Below are 20,013 nucleotides of genomic sequence, written 5' to 3'. Positions count from 1 at the left end.
TAATTCTATAACCAACGTTACCATTTTTCACCCATTTAAAAAGGAGATGATCTCATCAGCATCTATGTGTTGTGGAAAAGGTCCTCTCATTAGTGGAGTTCATATATCAACAATTAGCCTATCATATTGAGTCTTCCTCCAATATTTATTATAAAATCATTTCATTTTGGGAGAGTAGACAAAGACAAATTCTTTCGCTTTTCTTATGGTACTGGGTTTCTTTCTTATGAAATTTTTGTCAGATTATAGCTCCTAGTTTTGTACTAGAAGAGCTTGTTGAATCCTGAGGGATACACCCACACCGGATGAAATATCCTTAAGGACAGTGTCTCAAATGACATGCCTCAAGCTACGAAGAATTCCTGCAAAGATTCGTGATCAAGTATTTTCCGTAAGATTTCCAACAAGTACATTGGTCTATAAGTAGTACTGAACCAACAGATGATAATGACAAAATCCATATAAGTTGAATTTGTAATATGAATGAAGGTGCTATTATTTGAGCATCAAAATAAATTTGAATTCCATAATGGAATAAGAATATTTAGCATGAAGATGCTTGAAAAGAAGCGGAATGGTTGAGAAATACGATATTAAAATGTTGTGGCCACAACTGATGCAAGCATTCTAAGCTATTGATATAATGATATGCTACTTTAAGAGTAGATAATATTCAGGAATGCAAGGGAAAGTCTAGACTTATTAGTCTATGACATCTCTATGTGAAAGATTTGCTTTCAATCTGTCGCGACAATGATTTATATGAATCTTGTAAGATTATTAAGAAGAAATGCAGTACAAATAAATTGAGAGGGAATAAGGCTAAAATCCTTAGACTAAACACAAGTAATGGGAACCCAACTTTGAGTTAGTATACACTCTAACAATACAAGTTCAACGCGTAATAACAATTTACTTTGTGTTGCTAAAGCGCTGGTCTCCTAAAGAGAGCCTGATTCTAGTGTACTGCATACTGTTATGTATGGAGTTGTTAAATGTATGTAATAACAGGGGCATAATGACAAACTACATAGTGCAAACTATTGCGAAAAGAGGTTGAATTTATTCTTAATGAAATTAGTAAATGTCTTTGGTAACAGGGACATAGTAGCTAATTTTACCTATATGAATATTGAAGTGGTGCCGCTTCGCGCAAGACTTAGAGGGTTGGTTTTGTAAGTATTCATGGAATCAGGATGAGCACATGGCCATAAACACGCTAAAGCAAATACTAAGTTTTCTAAGCTACTAAATAATATTATGTGTGTGATATTTTCGGTTTTGACACATGGAGTTGTGGTTCAAATCTTTAAGAATACTAATAACTTCGTCAGAACTTTAAAGTATTTACACTAATGGAAAATTCAAATCTATTATAAGATACTTTCCGGTATGCATGATATTATAAGAAATATTACAAACTAGGGTGGATTGTTAGATAGTTTGTAATATATATAAAGTGGGATCTCCCACGACAGAAGGCAAAAAGAGTTTGAAGACTTTATATATTCAAAGTCTTGGTATTTTTATATTTTATTTAAAATATGAATTTAAATGAACATGTTTGTTTATGAAACAAGATGACTATTCCGAATAGTCACTTGTCTAACTCTATAAATAAGGCCTTTCTTCGTGAAGTGGCATAGAAAAATCTGCAGGTATAAACACGAGCTTTGCTGTATCCTGAAGGGAATTTCTTGTATAATCTCTAATTTGTATACTAGCAATATCTCTTTAAGGAAAATCGATTTATTCTCACCTTAAAGCCATTTCTTCTTGGATTATATTTTCCTATTTTCTAGCAGTCCGATGGATTGAATAAAGTATGTTATGCTTCTCTGCAAAAAGAGAACTCAAGGGGCTTGAACATGGACCTAATGAAGCAATGTACAGACCAACTGTAGGTGGAAGAAGAGGAAAAATGTTCACATTATGAAAGAGAAGATAGAGAAGAACAACTTAAAGTCACCGTCTTAGATCTTCCATCGCAACACTCCTGTCTTTCTTATAGTAATCAGAAGTAAAGTGAAAAAGAAAGTTTAGTTTTCTTCATCAATACCAGTACGTGAATAACAGTGAGTGAAGTAAAAAGACCACAACCTCCTTATAGTACTTGAAATGTTATTATTCTTTTCATCTTAAGAATTCATCATAAATCAAAGTAAGTTTCCTTATAAATGAGTGATTCTTTATTTTTTATGTTAAAGATCGTAAAGTTCTAAAATCATGGAGTAAGTTTATGCATGATTTTTTTTTTTTTTTTTTTTTTTTGGTTTTACAATCCATAACCGAAATTCGAAATTTCATACTACTAAATAACATTTCCGTTTAGTAAATAAATAAATATTGTTCATAACAACCGTGAATTGCATCATACCAATTTTGAACTTTCAGTTACTGGTCTAGACCATTGTAATGAAGACCCTCCTTGATTAACTTGAGAAATCCTTCGAAAGATGATCCCCCAACAGCAGTAGCTTCTTCAGCTTTCTTCTTCCACTCTCTAGCCTTCGACCTCATCTCCTTCCCTTTTTCCCCTATCATCATCTCGTTCACAAGTTTCGCGACTTCTTCTCGTTTCACATCATGATTAACTTCCATCCCAATCTCCCATTTTTCACACGAGTAGTGACAATTTGTTTGTTGATCAGAAAAAAAAGGCCAACAAATGACCGGTACACCTTCAGATATGGTTTCCATCATCGAGTTCCATCCACAATGAGTCAAGAACGCACCCACAGCCGGGTGTCCTAGCACTTGTTCTTGTGCACACCAATTGACTAATATTCCCCTATCCTTAATCTCCTCAAGAAATTCTTCAGGCAATGTGGCTGATTCACCCTTGACAATATCTTGACGAACTATCCATAAAAATTGTTGCTTGCTATTCGCAAGGCCCCAAGCGAATTCCAAGAAATGATCACTGGTCATTGTTGTCACACTTCCATAGTTTACATACAAAACAGAGTCAATTTCTTTGTTATCTAACCACTCAAAGATATTAGCGTCCGGTTTCCATAAGCTTGAATTCAACGATAAGACTTGGCTATCCGGGACATGCCTCCTCAATAAGGGAAGTGGTCCTATCGGGTAAATTTTAGAGAAATTGAAATTTGAGACTATAGTTTGTGACAATTGGTGCTCGAATTCCTCGAATGTGTTGAACATTAGGGCAGAAGCTTTGAGGCCATTTTGAGCTTCCTCTCCCATGAAATCGAACATGATATCGTTAGGATCAGTGGTTCTAAGAAAGCTGGGAAGATCTTTGAGTTTAACATCCTTCATGCCAGGAATCCAGTCTATTGGTGTGTTAAGAGTGCCGTCTGTGAGGTAGTCATCATCTGCATTACACGGAGCGTAGCATTTTAATAATAGTGAAATGAATTTCTTGTCTTATGGACAAGTAGATGAAAATCAGTTATATTCAGGGGTGTTCCAAGGAATGCGAAAAATCAAATCAAATCGACATGAAAACCCAATACGTATTTAGCCTTCATTTACAAACTGATAATATTTGGATTCGTATTAAATAAAATAGTCGAACTAAAAAAACAAAAATATGTAGTATTTTATAAATTTATATGTGTATACTACACTGGTCCGCCCTTGCCATTTACCCACACATGGCAGAATTACCCCGAGGCAAAAGGTCCCTAACTCCCCTTATGTAGGGGAATGGAAAGTGACCCTCAAACAAATAATACCGCGAACCACAAACACCCAAACAATGAATGAAAACATAGAAAGCCAAGGAAAGAAGTTGCTTACTTTTGAATGGAAAAATTCCTCTCTTGATAAGTTCACGGTAATGCAAATATCCAACGAAGGCACAAACAGAAGCAGTCCAGAAAGTAACATCCGGAATGCCCAAATCTTGAGCAGCCTTAATCCCAAATGTCATAACTCCATCAGAAATTACACATGTAACTGGTGGATTAGAATCATTGAGCTTAGTAAGAAGCTCTTTAAACGGAACCATGCAGGTTTTTCGAGTTGTGTCACAAAGCAATGTTATATCCTGAGTCGCGTTTTCATCCGATGGTGGCATTCCATCTGGGATCGTCGCGAATTTGAAATCAGGCAAACCTTTCACTGAATTAGGGCCTTTGGATCGAATCAGACGGTTGTGGTTGAATTCAGTGTTCACAAATGTTATATGAAAGCCTCTTGAATGAAGAAGCTTGGCTAGTGACATCATAGGTGTAACATGGCCTTGTGATGGATAGGGGAGAAGAACAGCATGAGGCTTTCTTGCTACATCAATTGAAGACATTGTTAGATTATTTCTTGCTATTTTAGTAAAGTAACTATATTTGCAAGTTCCTGTTTTCTTGGCTTATACCTATGACATTTATAAGGAGCTAAAATGATGCCTATGTATGGTTGTCCTTCATATTTCCTTTGTTGGACTTTCCATCAAGTTGACTAAAGCGTGCATTACATTTTTATTTTATTTTATTAAAACCACTGCTAGGTTGATGATACGTAGCAGCTCCATTTTTTATTTAATAATAATAATAATGGAAGTCTTTACACAATAAAGTAAAGGAAATAAAGACAACTATGTGTTGTGTCCGCTCAAGTGTGCATTACATGTTCCTTATCATTGACATTTTATTTTCTAATGTATTAATTAGTACTGTTCGAATTGATTCCTCTTCTGTGCGCATTCTTAAAGGAATCCTTGAAACTGATTCCAATAGATTCCTCCTTGTCCTAATTACAAGTTGGGAAGTTCACGTCACGTAAAGCAAATAATGGCCAATAATAAGATCACTAGTATTATCTGTCATCAAGCATCATAATTCGCTCTTCAAGACTTTTAGTAAAATATTCGTAAGTATTAGGTATTAAATATTAAAATATACCTAGTATATACTTCATTGCAATAATTATAAGCAAATAGTACTAATTAACTAATTAATCAGTATATACCTTGTCTCTTGTCCATTACATGCTTCGAGGAGAGGTGCTAAAATTAGCTCGTGAATACATGACCAGCTCAACCCGCTTAAGTTTGGAAGATTAGTACTTCGCTTATTTAATAGTTCAACCTCTCTTTACCCGCTCATCTCAATCGGAGTTGGACAATGGCTCATTTATTGATTCAATTTATTTTGACCCACCCATCAATCCAAACCGTCCATTTGCCACCTCTAACACTTGCTGTTGGTGATTTATTTGCAGAGGTCAACTTTTTGATCGTTTCGAGTATAATTAAAACTTTTGGTCGCATTACAATTTTTAGAGATTGCTTATTAGTCGAAGGAAAAGCCATAATCAGGGTACCAAAAACAGCAACGTTAATACTAGTACGTTTAAAAGAGTTTTAGTGTAGAATCAATAGCCCAGGAAAGCTGCTTAACCGGAATTAGGAACATAAATTGTTGACAACACATATTTAGCTTATTTGTGCATAAGGAAGGAAAATGGATTTTTTTTTCTAATCGGACAGATAAAGTTAAAATTTCTTTGATTTATTTCATCTTTAGGTGTTAATATCAGTTTAAATATTCAGGATTTTGATTATTTTTCAGTATGGTATAAAAGTCAGGAAAGATCCAATATATATATATATATATGAATTTTGTACAAAATCAGTTATTTAACTTTGGGGTATGATTCGCAAAAGAACACAAAACATGATTAGCAAAAGAACACAAAACCAAATCGGGCTACTAGAACAATCAACTGGAAAATAGAGAACCGAACAAGCCTTAATTAGTGGTAGTGTGTGTACAGTTTAAATTTAAAGTATCGTGGCCATACCGTAATATGATGATTTTCTTAGTATGAGTTGTGTTGAGATTACTTGTCATTAATTATATCTTGTATTAAGTTGGTTTAGTTAGATTAGTTTTGTTATCAAGTCTAGTTTGTTATTAAGTAGTCCACGTGGCAGGCAAAGTCGGTTAGGTAGTTATTGATTCTAGATATTTTTGGATTGTGTATATATACACACACGAATTGTATTAGATACTCACTTCTTACAAATCAATGAATTGATTCCACAAAATATTCTCCCCAGTTCATGGTTTCCATAACTGTTTTCTTCCATCTCTCACCTTAGCTTCGAGCTCCATTAATCGAGTCACTAACTTTTCTTGTTTCATTGCTACTTCTCGACATGGTATCAGAGCACAGCTCGATCTAATTTCATTCCGCACTGATGAGATTCGTAAGTAATTGATGAATTTCTCATTCGATTCTGGTTTTTGGTAAAATTAGGGTTCGTATTCGTTTTGTTTGGGAAATTGTGATTGACGATCGAATTAGCGGTTTTCTTTTCTGTTTAGATTGCTATTTTTACTTAGCATCACAATTTTTGCTTAAGTTTCATCATTTCTCAGTGTGCGATACATCGATTGATAGTTTCTCTTCTTAGCTCAAAGTCACAGTTAGCTGTTTTTCTGGAAATCGTATATTCATTCTTCCTTAGGATTGTTGAGACACACATATTCTTCATTTCTCTCAAACAATCATGATTGATCTTCCAAACACTATAACACAAATGAACAACTCCACCTCTGCAACTGCTACTGATGGTGTGGACATCACCAGTCCTCTATACATGCATCCATCTGAAATTACAAGATCCACTTTGTTACCTGCAATTTTCGATGGCACTGGCTATAGGTCGTGGAGAAGAGCTGTTCGTAGAGCTTTATCAGTTAAAAATAAAACAGGTTTTATCAGTGGCAAAATTAGAAAACCTGATTTAGAGGATCCTAATTACACGCAATGGGAGAGGTGTGATGACATGGTCACCTCGTGGATTTTGAACTCACTGTCCTCAGAATTGAGAGATAGTCTCCAATATGTCAATAATGCTAAGAAGTTATGGGAAGAACTAGAGGATAGGTATGATCAAACGAATGGTTGTAAACTGTACCAACTACAAAAAGAGATAAATGATTTAGTTCAAGGAACCTTGGATATCACTGGTTATTACAACAAAATGAAGAAATTGTGGGAGGAAATGAACACAATTGACACTAATGCTCAGTGCACCTGTGTGTGTACATGTGGTGGTAAGATCAAATTGGTCAAGACTGAACAAGACAGAAGGCTCATACATTTTCTCATGGGATTAAATTAAATGAGATGTACACTGCCATAAGGGGAAACATTTTGATGTTGAATCCCCTTCCTAGCATGGCACAAGCTTTTTCTATACTGTTTCAAGAAGAGAAGCAAAGGGAAATAAAGCCATCAAACCATGGTGCTTTAAATTCAACCTCACTAAATGTATCTCGTTTTAAGACTGATTACAACTCCTACAAGGGAAATGCAGGTGCATCTAGTTCTGGTTCCAGTAGAAATACATACAGAGGAGGTCCTAGTTCTAGTAATTTTTCTGGAGGTAGTCGGAATGCTAATCCTCACCCACAAGGCAGGTCAAACTTGTTCTGTGATTAGTGTAAAAGAACTGGTCACATAAAGGAGAGGTGTTATAAGCTGCATGGTTATCCAAATAATTCCAAATTCACAAAAGGAAGGAGTACTGGTGCTGCAGCTTATGTCCATTCTTCTGATAGTGAGGGCAATCTGTATGGGGAACTTTCTGAGTCTAGAAAGCCAGTGAACTTGTCAAAAGAGCAATATGCTCAGTTGCTGAACCTGCTGGGAACTCTTCAAGTTGGACATGGAAATGGGAATAGCACAGCTGAAGCAGATAACATGCTCAATAGTGATGGTGCTGTAAATTTAGCAGGTATACTTGGTTGTTACTCTTCCATTAATGAAATTGGTGATCTTTCTTGTAAATGCTCTAGATTAACTGCTGGCTCATGGATCATAGACTCAGGAGCAACTCACCACATGACCTTTACCAAAACTAACCTGAGAAACATTAGACTTTTACCATATCCTTTCCTAGTGACTCTACCGAATGGCTATAAGGTCAAAGTAACTGAGATTGGGGATGCCTTTTTGAATCCATCTTTAACATTGTATAAGGTCTTGTTTGTCCCTAGTTTCAAATTCAATTTGATTTCTGTTCACTGCTTGGCTTTGCAACTCAAAGGCATAGTTAGCTTTACTGTCTACTCTTGTTTGTTGCAGGGCCCTTTTCTGAAGAGCCCTCAGGAACTTGGTAGAGCCAAGAATGGTTTATATTTCTTATGCCTAAGGTGTCATAATTGTTCCTTGGCTTCTGCTGGTAACAGTCTCAATGCTACATCTAATAGTTATAATGTTCCTAACAGTTGTAATGTTTTTTCTTCTGTTAACTCTGATGGTTCTTTGATCCGAAGTGACAGGACTTCACCATCTTCTATTGTAAAATACTCAGCACCATGTAATAAAGAATTCTGTCTTGTGTTTGCTTGCAATTCTAATTCTACTTTTGTTAGTCCTGTGTTTACTTCCCTTTCTAATTCTACTTCTGTTAGTTTTTCCTCTTTGTCTGCATTTCATTATGATGACATTGAACATTTATGGCACACTAGACTGGGCCATGTACCTTTTGTAAAGATGAGGAGCATCCACACTATACCTGTAAACTTCTCCTCTAAACAACCTTTCACATGTGCCATATGTCCCATGGCAAGGCAAGCTAGAATGCCTTTCCAAGATAGTACTACTGCATCTACCAAAATTTTTGAACTCCAACATGTTGACCTATGGGGTCCTTATCATATACCCACACATGATAGATGCCACTATTTTTTAACCATGGTAGATGATCATAGTAGATCTACCTGGACACAGCTACTTAGATGCAAAAGCAATGCTCTACAAACAAAGGAAAGCTTTTGTCTCCCTAATAGAGACTCAATTTCATGTTCACCTAAAAACTATAAGATCTGATAATGGCTTGGAGTTTGTCAACATAGAAGCCACCAAATTCTTCCAAGAAAAAGGAATCATCCACCAAAAATTATGCCCTTATACACCCAAACAAAATAGGATTGTTGAAAGAAAACATAAATACTTGTTGGAAACACTACTAAAAAAAGGGGAAAAATTGACAGCCAAAACCGACGGACCGAGTCGGTTTTTTTAATGAAACCGACGGGAAACTGACCTTTTACGGTCCATCGGTTTTCATAGCCTCGCTTTTTGGAAACCGACAGACCACGTCGGTTACGTAGTCTGTCGGGTTGTTTTCAATAATTTTAAAAAATAAATAAAAATTAAAAAAAACCGACGAACTGGGTCGTTTTTTTTAATTTCTGATTTTTTTATCTTATATAAAAATAATATATATTTTATGAAAAAAAATGACGCATTGCGTCGGTTTTCTATTTAAATTTTTTTATTTTAAATAAAAACCGACATAGTACGTCGGTTTTTTCATAAAATGTAATAATTAATTTCCAGAATACCGACGGACTGAGTCGGTTTTCCGTCGGTTTTCTGGAAAATTTGCAAAATTAATTTCCAGAAAACCGACGGACTGCGTCGGTTTTCTGGAAAATTTCCTGCATGCAAATCATGCATTTTCTGCAACCACACCTGCACAGAAACCAGTACCAACAGCTGCTCAGAACTAGCATTAAAATGCTCCAAATCAATTCTAAAAGAGCTACAACACATAAAATCACCCTAAGTAATAATAAAACACATCAAACACTATCTAAACACATCAAATACGATCTTAATAGACCTTCAAAGTTACGAAATATTTAAATGTCCAACCAAAAGTACCATTAACTAGTTAAAACATAAGTCCATTACTAAATCCAAACTACTACAGTTGATCATCGGTGTCCGGGCTACGAAATCACCGTCATCGTCATTTTACGGGGGGGGGGGGAGGGGCACACCAAATTGTCCACATGCAACGTGGCTTTTAACTTGTGCCATTAGCGATTCAAGGCTCGCTTTCACGGTGTTACTTTCCTCAATTCTTTTTGCCTCGGTCTCGACTAATTTCCTATTAAGTTCAGCAATTTGTTGCGCCATAGGCGCGACCTGAACACCATCAACTCCCTCGGCTTGTCGAGAAGACCCTTCACCTCACAATCATGACCGAAGGCGACTTAAGTTGTTCCTTGGACCTAGACCGTACGCTCTACCCTTTTGTACTCCCCCAACTGCTCTACACCAAAAATCTATCTCTAATTCCGGTGGAGGATGGCTCGGATGCTCAGGCTGAGTTTGGCTGTACTAGTCCACATCATCCATAAATTGCGTCTGTATGTTAAAAAATGAAACTTAGTATATAACGAATATATCATAATTAAACTTATATATAATTACTTAAATAATAAAATTATCACTTACATAGGAATTACGAGCCCTGTCCTCAACCCATACGGTCGGATCCGACTCATGCTTCTTCTTTTTTGTGTGGGTCTTTAGGAATAGCTGATCCTGAGTTGGCATCTGTCCCGTAGCTTTTACGCGAAAAAAAAAAGTTAAACATAAAATTAATAGCTCAATAATGATATATTGATCGTAGGTAACTTTAAAAGTATAAAATTACTTACCATTGTCCTAGCCACGTGCCCCTGACTTCTTGCACCCGCAGTGTGCAAAGAGCCACCTTTCTGGGATGCACAGGCAGCCTTTGCCTGCTCAGACTTGGCAATAAACTTAGGAGTTCGCCAATATGCCTTAAGTTTCTCCCACTGTTCAGCGTTTAGCTATTGGGGCATCTTCATATACCTTCTAGCCCTCGAAAACCAATCGAGACAACCTTGCACTCCCCTTCCTCTCAAAGTTTGCAAAGCAACCTATCATTGTCCATTAGATCCCATGTACAATACATCCGCAAATCAAATAGCTAATGTTAGATGATTTATATAAAAGTAAATTCAAGTTATGAAATGTATAATAAGATGCATACGTTAAACTCTACGAACATAGCTGTCGAGTATCATATGGGATTTCACTCCATGAAGTATAAAAATGATCGCCATAAAGCCTCCGAACAACATCCAACAAGACTTTTGTAGTGTCGTGATCTGGATAGAACCTGCAGTTAAAAAATTTAATGCATATTAGATTAAGATGAAAAAAACTTTAGGAAAACTTAATAAAAGACAAACTTACCCAACTCCCTCAGGCACGATGAAAATTTGACCCATCGCATCTCTATCTCCCGGATGTAAACCATGATATATCGGTGCTTGTATAGGAGCGGTGCGAGTGCGGGAACGAGGGAGTGTGTGCGGGAGGACGAAGATGGGTCTGAGACTGGTTGGATGGTAATGACTCAGGCTCAGAGCTGCTATCTCTAAGGCACAAATTAGATACACTTGGAGGTGTACCATTTGGAGAAGGAGAAGGAGAAGGAGACAAAGTGGCCAATGTGTTAGGAGATCTGTCACGTGGTGGGAAATACATAGGTATAGGTATAGAAGTAGGATAGGTAAATGATGTCGGCGGAGGTGGTGCGGAAGCCAAAGACCCACCGACCGGACCGCGGGCACATAGAAGAGCCGAGGCATAAAAAAGAAGGCGGAGTAGGCGCATATGTGGAGCGGACGGAATAGACTGACTAATAGTAGTTGTAGGATCTATAGGTCTCTTATCTTTTCTCTTACTAGTACCTCCATCTCTATCTCTACCTCTACCTCTACCTCTACCTTGATCACTACCACCTGATGACATGCATACATAAAATTAATAACTCAATAATGATATATTGATCGTAGGTAAAAATTTAACAAGTATAGAATTGTGTTATTATCAAGTATAGAATAAACTAACATGCAACTAGTTATCCTCCCACTCATCCTCGCTTGTTCCATTTTCATCAGATGATTCTTCCTCATCGTTTGTTTCAGGTCCATCGGTCGATTCTTCCTCAACATTTTCTATGATAGTTACATCATCTTCATCAACTTCTTCTAATATGTGTTGAGGATGTTCCAAAGTATTTTCTAACTACGTGTCAACCGTTTGATGAACAAGCGTACATCATTTTGATACGCCACGTCTAATGCATTATCGACCTCAATCCTCCCCACGAGGCTTAGTCTTTATAACCACCCACCAATCAGCCTTATCCTACGCAAAGGATATGGAGCATAATACACTTGCTTAGCATTTTGTGCAATTATAAAGGGATCATAGCGATTGTATTGTCTTGTGTGTTTGACTTCAATTACGTTATGTTGACGATTCACCTTTGTACCTCTTTGGCTTGGATCAAACCACTTGCACCGAAATAATGTTATCTTCTTCTTAGGGTAACACGGATACTTAAGTTGTATGATCTCCTACGGAGACACCGTAATAATCAACAATTACACATTACCATCGGCATCGCCTTTAATGCACACTCCACTATTATTTGTCTTCTTATATTGAGAAACTTCTTCGGTTTGAAACTTGTAGCCATTAACAATGTACTTTTTCATTGTCCTAACTTCATTACTGGTCCAAGAGCTATATCTTTCACAAATTGGGAATGTTCTCCTGTATGATAAACCTATATAATAAGGAGGAAAATTAAAATTCAATAACTTCTATGTAGCCTACATTTAATTGAAATTATGCAATGAATTTCCACACTTTCAAAATCGTACAGCCAATGGGAAAACTTAGAATATATGGCTTCATCGCCCTCAAGTTCTACGAAGTAAGCTCGACATATGCAAGATTTTCATTAGTGTCACCCTTATCGATTACCCATTTAATTCGGTAACATAATTCGACACTCACGAATATATACTTGAATTTCGGGGCAATTGAGTAAAACATGTGTCACAGCTGATTACCTCTCCATACTACTCAGGGTTCGTTTTGGAGGCATTTTAGAACCTCGTCCTGGTTGATTAAAGATGGACATTGGTGGGTAGTTATGATCAACCCCACCCTCATCATTACAGTCGGGCCTATTTCTCATACACGACACTTGCTCTCCAAAATAATATGAACAATCTTGCGCTGTTTCCTTTGCAAGATACGCTTCACAAATAGATCCTTCAATCTTAGATCTCTGCTTAGCCAATTTTTTGCATTTGCCAATGGTCACTTGCACACATGCTTAATATCAATAGGAACAGTAATTAGTTAACAAAATACTGTTAAAGAAAGAGCTAGTAAGTTTGGTTACTTACCTCTCGAAAGGATACATCCACCTAGTTTGAACCAGGCCTCCAAGGCGCGCCTCTTGTACAAGATGAATGGGAAGATGTTCCATCACATCAAAAAATCCACATAGAAAGATCTTCTCAAGCTTAGTTGTAATATTTGGTATATTCATTTCCATTCTTTAAAGGTTTTCTACGCCGTCAAAGTGTTAGAACATAATTCCTTGAAGAACAAACTTATCTACGTGATTGGTTTCCATATTCTTTACGGTAGGCGGCTAAATACAATAGGAATCAAAGTTTCCATGAAAACATGGCAATCATGACTTTTCATACCAATCAATTTTCCTTCATTCATATCAGCACGCTTGTCAAAATTAGACGGATACCTCTCTAGCATCCGCAATTCTTAACCCATTGACAAATCTGTCGTTTCTCCTCCAAAGTGAATGAAAAACTAGCCTTGGGCATGAACAGTTTATTATTCGCTAACTCTTGCAAGTTCAATTCAGGGTGCCTACAATATTCCTTTAGGTCCAATCTAGCTTTTGGGTTATCTTTTGTCTTGCCTTTAACATCCATAACAGTGTTGAACAAATTATCAAAGTAATTTTTTTCAATATGCATCACATCAAGATTATACCGTAGAAGATTATCCTTCCAATACGGTAACTCCCGAGAATATGCTCATTTAGTCCAATTATGTTCAACACCATAACCGGGTAGTCTATAAGGGGCAACTTCGTGACCTTAGGCAAGTGACAAACCCTCCCCCAAATTTCTTCTCCCCGACAATGTTCGAGGTGGGGGATCATTTTCGGTTTATTCTTTCTAAATGCTTGTTTCATTTTCTGAATTGGTGATCCATAGGCAAGAATTGACGATGACAATCAAACCATGAATGTTTGTGGCCATGTTTTAAAGTGAAAGCTTTACTAGTTTCCATGCAATGAGGACAAGCAAGCTTTCCAGCAGTCATCCAACCAGACAACATCCCATACGCAGGAAAATCATTAATAGTTCACATCAAAGAAGCACGCATATTGAAATTGCTCTTAGTTGATATATCATATGTCACTACACCTTCACACCACAATTGTTTTAACTCATCAATCAAAGGTTGTAGATAGACATCAATCAAAACTTTTGGATTACGAGGACCGGGGATAACACAATTTAGGAATATATAGGGACTTGTCATACATATCTCGGGCGGTAGATTATATGGAGTAAGAAATACGGGCCAACAAGAATAGGGTGCGGCCAAACAGTATGGTGTGAAACCATCCTCACACAAACCCAAACGAATGTTTCTTGGTTCACTAGCAAAATCAGGATAAGCTCTATCAAAATGTTTCCACGCTTCTCCATCCGATGGATGACACATAACACCAGGTGGCCTTCTATTTTATTGTGCCATCTCGTGAGGAGCGAGAGAACTCGGCGATGCAAACAACCTCTTTAACCTAGGTATAATAGGTAAATAATGCATCGCCTTAATTGGAACCGTCTTTCCACTAGGTGTCTGCTTATAACGCGCATGTCCACATATTTTACATTCATTTAAATCAGCATCTTGCTTATAGAACAACATACAACCGTTTGGACAACAATGAATTCTATCATATGACAATCCTAATTTGGAAACCAATCTCTTTGCTTCATAGTAACTCTTAGGTATGTCGAATTCCGGACTAACTAGTTCCCCTACAAGCTTAATCATTGAGTCCATAGCAGCTTCAGTAACAGTCCAATCTGATTTGATGTTAATCATTCTAACTACAAAAGACAACTTAGAATGCTGACTCCCTACCCAAAGTGGACGACTAGCCTCTTCTAATTCTTGATAGAAGCGCATTGCTTCTTCATTAGGAGGTTCCTCAAAATTTTGCTCGAGTTCAAACCCAGACTGTACGCCAAAAGCATCATTAACCATATCATTAACTCTATCATATTGGACATGACTATATTCTGCGACACACTACTTTCACCGACAACCATATTGTAAAATATACCATTGACCCCATTAGTCTCTCCATGATCGGTCCCAAACATAATATTTCGCATAAACCCACGACTATATAAATGAACCCTAACCGCTTCCGGTTTCAAATACTTCATACACCGGCAATGAGAACAAGGACACCCAATTACCCCTTCATTTTGAAAAGGGTGAAGTGTCATTGCATGTGTGATAAACCCATCAACACCTTCAACAAATTCATCATGTACACCCACACGATTACTATTATTCATACTATACATCCACATACGATCCATCTACAAAAATATACCCACAAATTATTGAGGTTATAGAAATATATTATAACTTAAAATTCTAACTTAAAATATAACTTAAGAAAACACAATCCCAACCACTTCTAACTTTGAATTCTCAATAACAATTCTAACTTTATTAATTTATAAATTCTAACTTTAATATAATTTTGAAAAGCACAATCCCAACCAATTCTAACTTTGAATTCTCAATAACAATTCTAACTTTAATAACTTATGGATTCTAACTTTAATTCTAAAAATTGAAAAGTAAATCTAGTCAAATAAAGTCTACATTTTAGTTTTGAGGTTATAGAAATATTATAACTTAATAATTCTAACTTTGAAAAGCACAATTCCAACCAATTCTAAAAATTGAAAAGTAAATCTAGAGAAATAAAATCTACATTTTAGTATTGAGGTTATAGAAATACTATAACTTAACAATTCTAACTTTGAAAAGCACAATCTCAACTAATTCTAATTTGGAATGATCAATAACAATTCTAATAACTTATGGAATTCTAACAAAAAGCACAATCCAACCAAAAAAAAAAAAAAAAAAAAAAAAAAAAAACTAGTCACATAATTAAAGTATACATTTTTGCACATATTCAACATCAATAATATTACAGAGAATGATAACTAAGCTAACACAAATACATTGACAAAGAACATGAAATATAACACAATCTCAAGCCAAAAAAAAAAAAAAGACAACTAAAATAGTCAAATAAAGTTTACATTTTTTTCACAAATTCAACATTAATGACATTGCAAATGATGTTTAACAAAGCTAAATAGATTAGCATTAGGCCTAAAATCTACAAATAAAACTAAAATTGAAAGATTTTTAAAAGCCCTAATTTAAGAGAAACTAACCTCAATTAATTAACTTCAAAATGGGTCTGGGGTTGGTGGGGACGGGCTGCGCAGGCGGCGACGTTGGGCGGTGGCGAAATGGGTGGATGGGTTGGGCGGAGGGGAGGGGGCGGCGGGTAGGGTTTGGGGGGGGGGAATGGGGGTTTTAATTTGGAAGAGAAGAAGAAATGGGTCTAAAACCCGTCTGCTACCATTTTAAAGAAAAACCAACGGACAAAACTGACACTGTCCGTCGGTTTTTCCCGCACGTTTGACCAGATTTCACCAAAAAATTAAAAAAAAAAACAAAAAAGGAAACCGAAATAAAGTTTACATTTCCGTCGGTTTCCTAAAAAAAATTGTTTATTATTTTTTAAAAAAACAAATTGAATTGCATATTATTTAAAATATTTTTAAAAATAGAACCGACGTACAATGTCGGTTTTATATTAATTATTATTATTTTTTTTTAATAAAACCGACGTGGGACGTCGATTTTTTGGGCGGTTACATATTTTCAAAATTCTGCCAAAAAAACCGACGTCGTCCGTCGGTTTTCTAATTAAAATAATTTAAAAAAGTTAGAAATGTAAAAAACCGACGCAGGAAGTCGGTTGTCCGTCGGTTTTTTAAAGGCGACGCACTGCGTCGGTTTTTTATCCGTCGATTTTTGGCAGTTTTTTAGTAGTGAAACAGCTAGAGCACTACTCTTCCAATCAAAACTGCCTATGAGATATTGGGGTGAATGCATTCTAACAGCCACTTACATTATTAATAGACTTCCAACCACATCACATCCAGATAAAACACCATTTGAGGTCCTTTACCAGAAGAAACCAACATATTCTCACCTTAGATCTTTTGGATGCTTGTGTTTCCCAACTACTGTGAAAACTCGTAAGGACAAGTTTGAACCAAGAGCAACCCCTCACATTTTTGTAGGATATCCCTTCAATACTAAAGGCTACAAGGTACTAGATTTAGTTACCAAGAAAGTTCATGTTTCTAGAGATGTTGTTTTTCATGAAAATATATTTCCCTTTGTCATAGCACCTGCAGGCTCTAGTTTCAGCACTGTTTTGAAGTTGCTTGTTCATTCTTCTGTCAATTCTACTGATATACCAAGTGTTTTTTATGATGTATTGATGAATCAAAATGTATCACCCTCAGTTACATCAGACCATATGCCAATTACTCCTAGTACCATCACACAAGCACATGAACACACTGATCCTGTAACACCCCCTATTGTTCCTGATACTAGCCATATTGATCCACATCCTGCAACACCTAGCACCAATACTGGTGTACCTACTAGCATTCAACTCCCTCCAAATCCTAACCCTGCACCTAGAAGAACCTCTAGACAACATCAAACACCTAGCTATCTGAAAGAATATAACTACAGCCTTCCAAATTTACACTCTCACTCCCTTGTCTCCACTATGCACAACCATCATCAGTTCTGTTTTACTACTCTGTGTCCTGAAAGTCAGCAGCTAGTTAAGACCATTTCCCATGAGAGTGAGCCTACTTCTTATGAAGAGGCAATTTTGAATCCTGCTTGGCAAATGGCCATGACAGAGGAAATTGAAGCACTATATGCCAATGATACTTGGGAACTAGTGCCATTACCTGATGGAAAAAAAGCAATTGGTTGTAAATGGGTGTACAAAGTAAAGCATAAGGCAGATGGGAGTATAGAGAGGTTTAAGGCTAGATTAATGGTGAAGGGGTACACTCAACAAGCTGGGATTGATTACATTGAAACATTCTCACCAAAGGGTCAAAATGACCACTGTGAGAACCTTGTTGTGTTAAGCAGTTAAACAAAAGTGGGACTTGTATCAGCTAGATGTAAATAATGCCTTCTTTCATGGTGACTTACATGAGGAAGTATACATGTCCTTACCACAAGGACTCATGGTAGATGCTGGGAACACAGTCTACAGACTAAAGAAGTCACTGTATGGCTTGAAACAAGCTAGCAGGCAGTGGTATGATAAGTTGGCAAGCTGCCTGTGTTCTAAAGGTTATACACACTCAGATAGCGATTACTCATTGTTTTACAGAAAGAAGGGATCATCTTTGGTATTTGTTGCCATATATGTGGATGACATTATCTTGACTGGTATAGATATGGAGGAAATTAACTCACTTAAAGCCTTCCTACACAACCGGTTCAAAATCAAGGACCTTGGTCAGCTACACTACTTCCTAGGATTGGAGATATTGTATAGGGATGATGGAGTGTTGATATCTCATAGGAAATTTACTGTACGACTTGTTGAAAGAGTTTGATTCTATGGACTACAAGGCAACCACATCCCCACTCGATTCCACAGAGAAGTTGCAAGCCACAGAAGGAAAATTTTTGGAAGATCCTACACAGTATAGGAAGTTAGTTGGGAAGCTCAATTTCTTGACCAATACAAGGATGGACATAGCCTATAGTGTGCAGCATCTCAGCCAGTTCATGCAATCACCAAGAGAACCTCATCTCAAGGCTGCATATCATGTTCTCAGATATTTGAAGCAGGATCCTACATTTGGAATTTTTATATCTAATAAGCCTGAGTACACAGTCACTGCTTATTGTGACTCTGACTAGGCTGCCTGTACTGATTCAAGAAGGTCAGTAAGTGGATATTTGGTGCTCATGGGAGACAGCCCCATTAGCTGGAAGTCCAAGAAACAAGCAACTGTGTCATTATCCTCAACAGAAGCTGAGTACAGAGCTGTGAGGCAAGTGGTAGGGGAGCTTGTTTGGTTTGAAAGATTATTGAAAGAGTTAGCAGTACAAGTCTCTTTGCCAATACAGGTCTTTTGTGATAGTCAGGCTGCAGTTCATATAGCCAAAAATCCTGTGTTTCATGACACAACCAAGCATATAGAAGTGGACTGCCATTTTGTTAGAGACAACTACAAGAAGGGCTGATTTCACTTCATCACGTCTCCACAGATTCACAACTTGCTGATATATTCACAAAGGCTTTGACTGGAATCAAATATGCTACTGTCTTGAGCAAGTTGGCTGTGATTCCATCCCCTCCAACTTGAGGGGGGTGTTGAGATTACTTGTCATTAATTATATCTTGTTGTTATACCCCTTGTTTTCAAAGCATGAGTTTGACGTGTACCTCATCGTAGTAATGAGATGTTTTGAAAGGCACAAGCCATGGAAAGTACGTAACAACGAAGAAAAAGGGTGAATTACGATCTCGTAAGTCGTAATCGGGAAGAATATTTTGAAACACGGGAACATGGCCATTATTAGTGTAATAAGTGATAAATATCATGTATGGAGAATTTCGGAATATTTCGGGATTGAGCAAATTGAAGAAAATAAGTTCGACGAAAATTTGAGAAACGCGGGACGGATTTTAGTTAACTTTGGAGGCGCATATCTCATAGTATATGTGGAGTTTTTAAGGTGGTTCAAAGTCCTAAAATGAAGTTCGTCGAGTCTAGTTTGTAATGCAACCAACCGTTCATTGATAGGACATCGGAGTAGAGAATTATAGACGTTACAAATTGAACTGTCGACGCAGAAACAGTATTCCCGCGGCACCGAGACTTGAGTTTGGATTAGCTTAGGAAGCAATCGAGGTATGTGAAGCTTACCCTTCTTTTCTTTTGGCATGTCTTAGACGGGATTAAGGTATGACATGATTTGTGTCTCGGGGTAACTCCATTCTTAAGTTTCGAGTATGTTTGTGATTTGTATTTGCTTTTGATGTTGGTATCCTTAGTATGGTCGGCTATGGTTCGTATGTCTTTGATGTGATTGAGTTTGAAATGTTGTGTAAGCGATTCTTATATGTTTCTTAATATTCGTGTCCTTAATGCGGTCGAGTTATGATCCTTACGTCTTTAGTATGATTAA

At 36.9% G+C, this 20,013-nt stretch overlaps 1 protein-coding gene across 1 annotated transcript; it reads right to left on the bottom strand.

Moving 5' to 3' along the window:
* Positions 1-2,394: 2,394 nt before the first annotated feature.
* On the bottom strand, positions 2,395-4,273 carry LOC132053738 (linamarin synthase 2-like). The gene is made up of 2 exons (XM_059445843.1): positions 3,769-4,273; positions 2,395-3,341 (listed from the first exon to the last, which is right to left on the bottom strand). Exons 1-2 carry the CDS (start codon positions 4,271-4,273, stop codon positions 2,395-2,397), a joined length of 1,452 nt encoding a protein of 483 aa, XP_059301826.1.
* Positions 4,274-20,013: the final 15,740 nt, after the last annotated feature.

The sequence above is a fragment of the Lycium ferocissimum genome, chromosome 4, assembly GCF_029784015.1.
Source record: "Lycium ferocissimum isolate CSIRO_LF1 chromosome 4, AGI_CSIRO_Lferr_CH_V1, whole genome shotgun sequence".
Classification (NCBI taxonomy): domain Eukaryota; kingdom Viridiplantae; phylum Streptophyta; class Magnoliopsida; order Solanales; family Solanaceae; genus Lycium; species Lycium ferocissimum.
Note: the sequence above shows the minus strand (reverse complement) of the source record. Positions and strands in the feature narration are given on the sequence as shown.

Bases quoted from the DNA above. Each gene is read 5' to 3' on its own strand.
- LOC132053738 (XM_059445843.1), bottom strand. From the start codon at position 4,273: ATGTCTTCAATTGATGTAGCAAGAAAGCCTCATGCTGTTCTTCTCCCC. The intron at 3,342-3,768 runs GTAAGCAACTTC...CGTGTAATGCAG, and splicing joins AGGAATTTTTCCATTCAAAA to ATGATGACTACCTCACAGAC.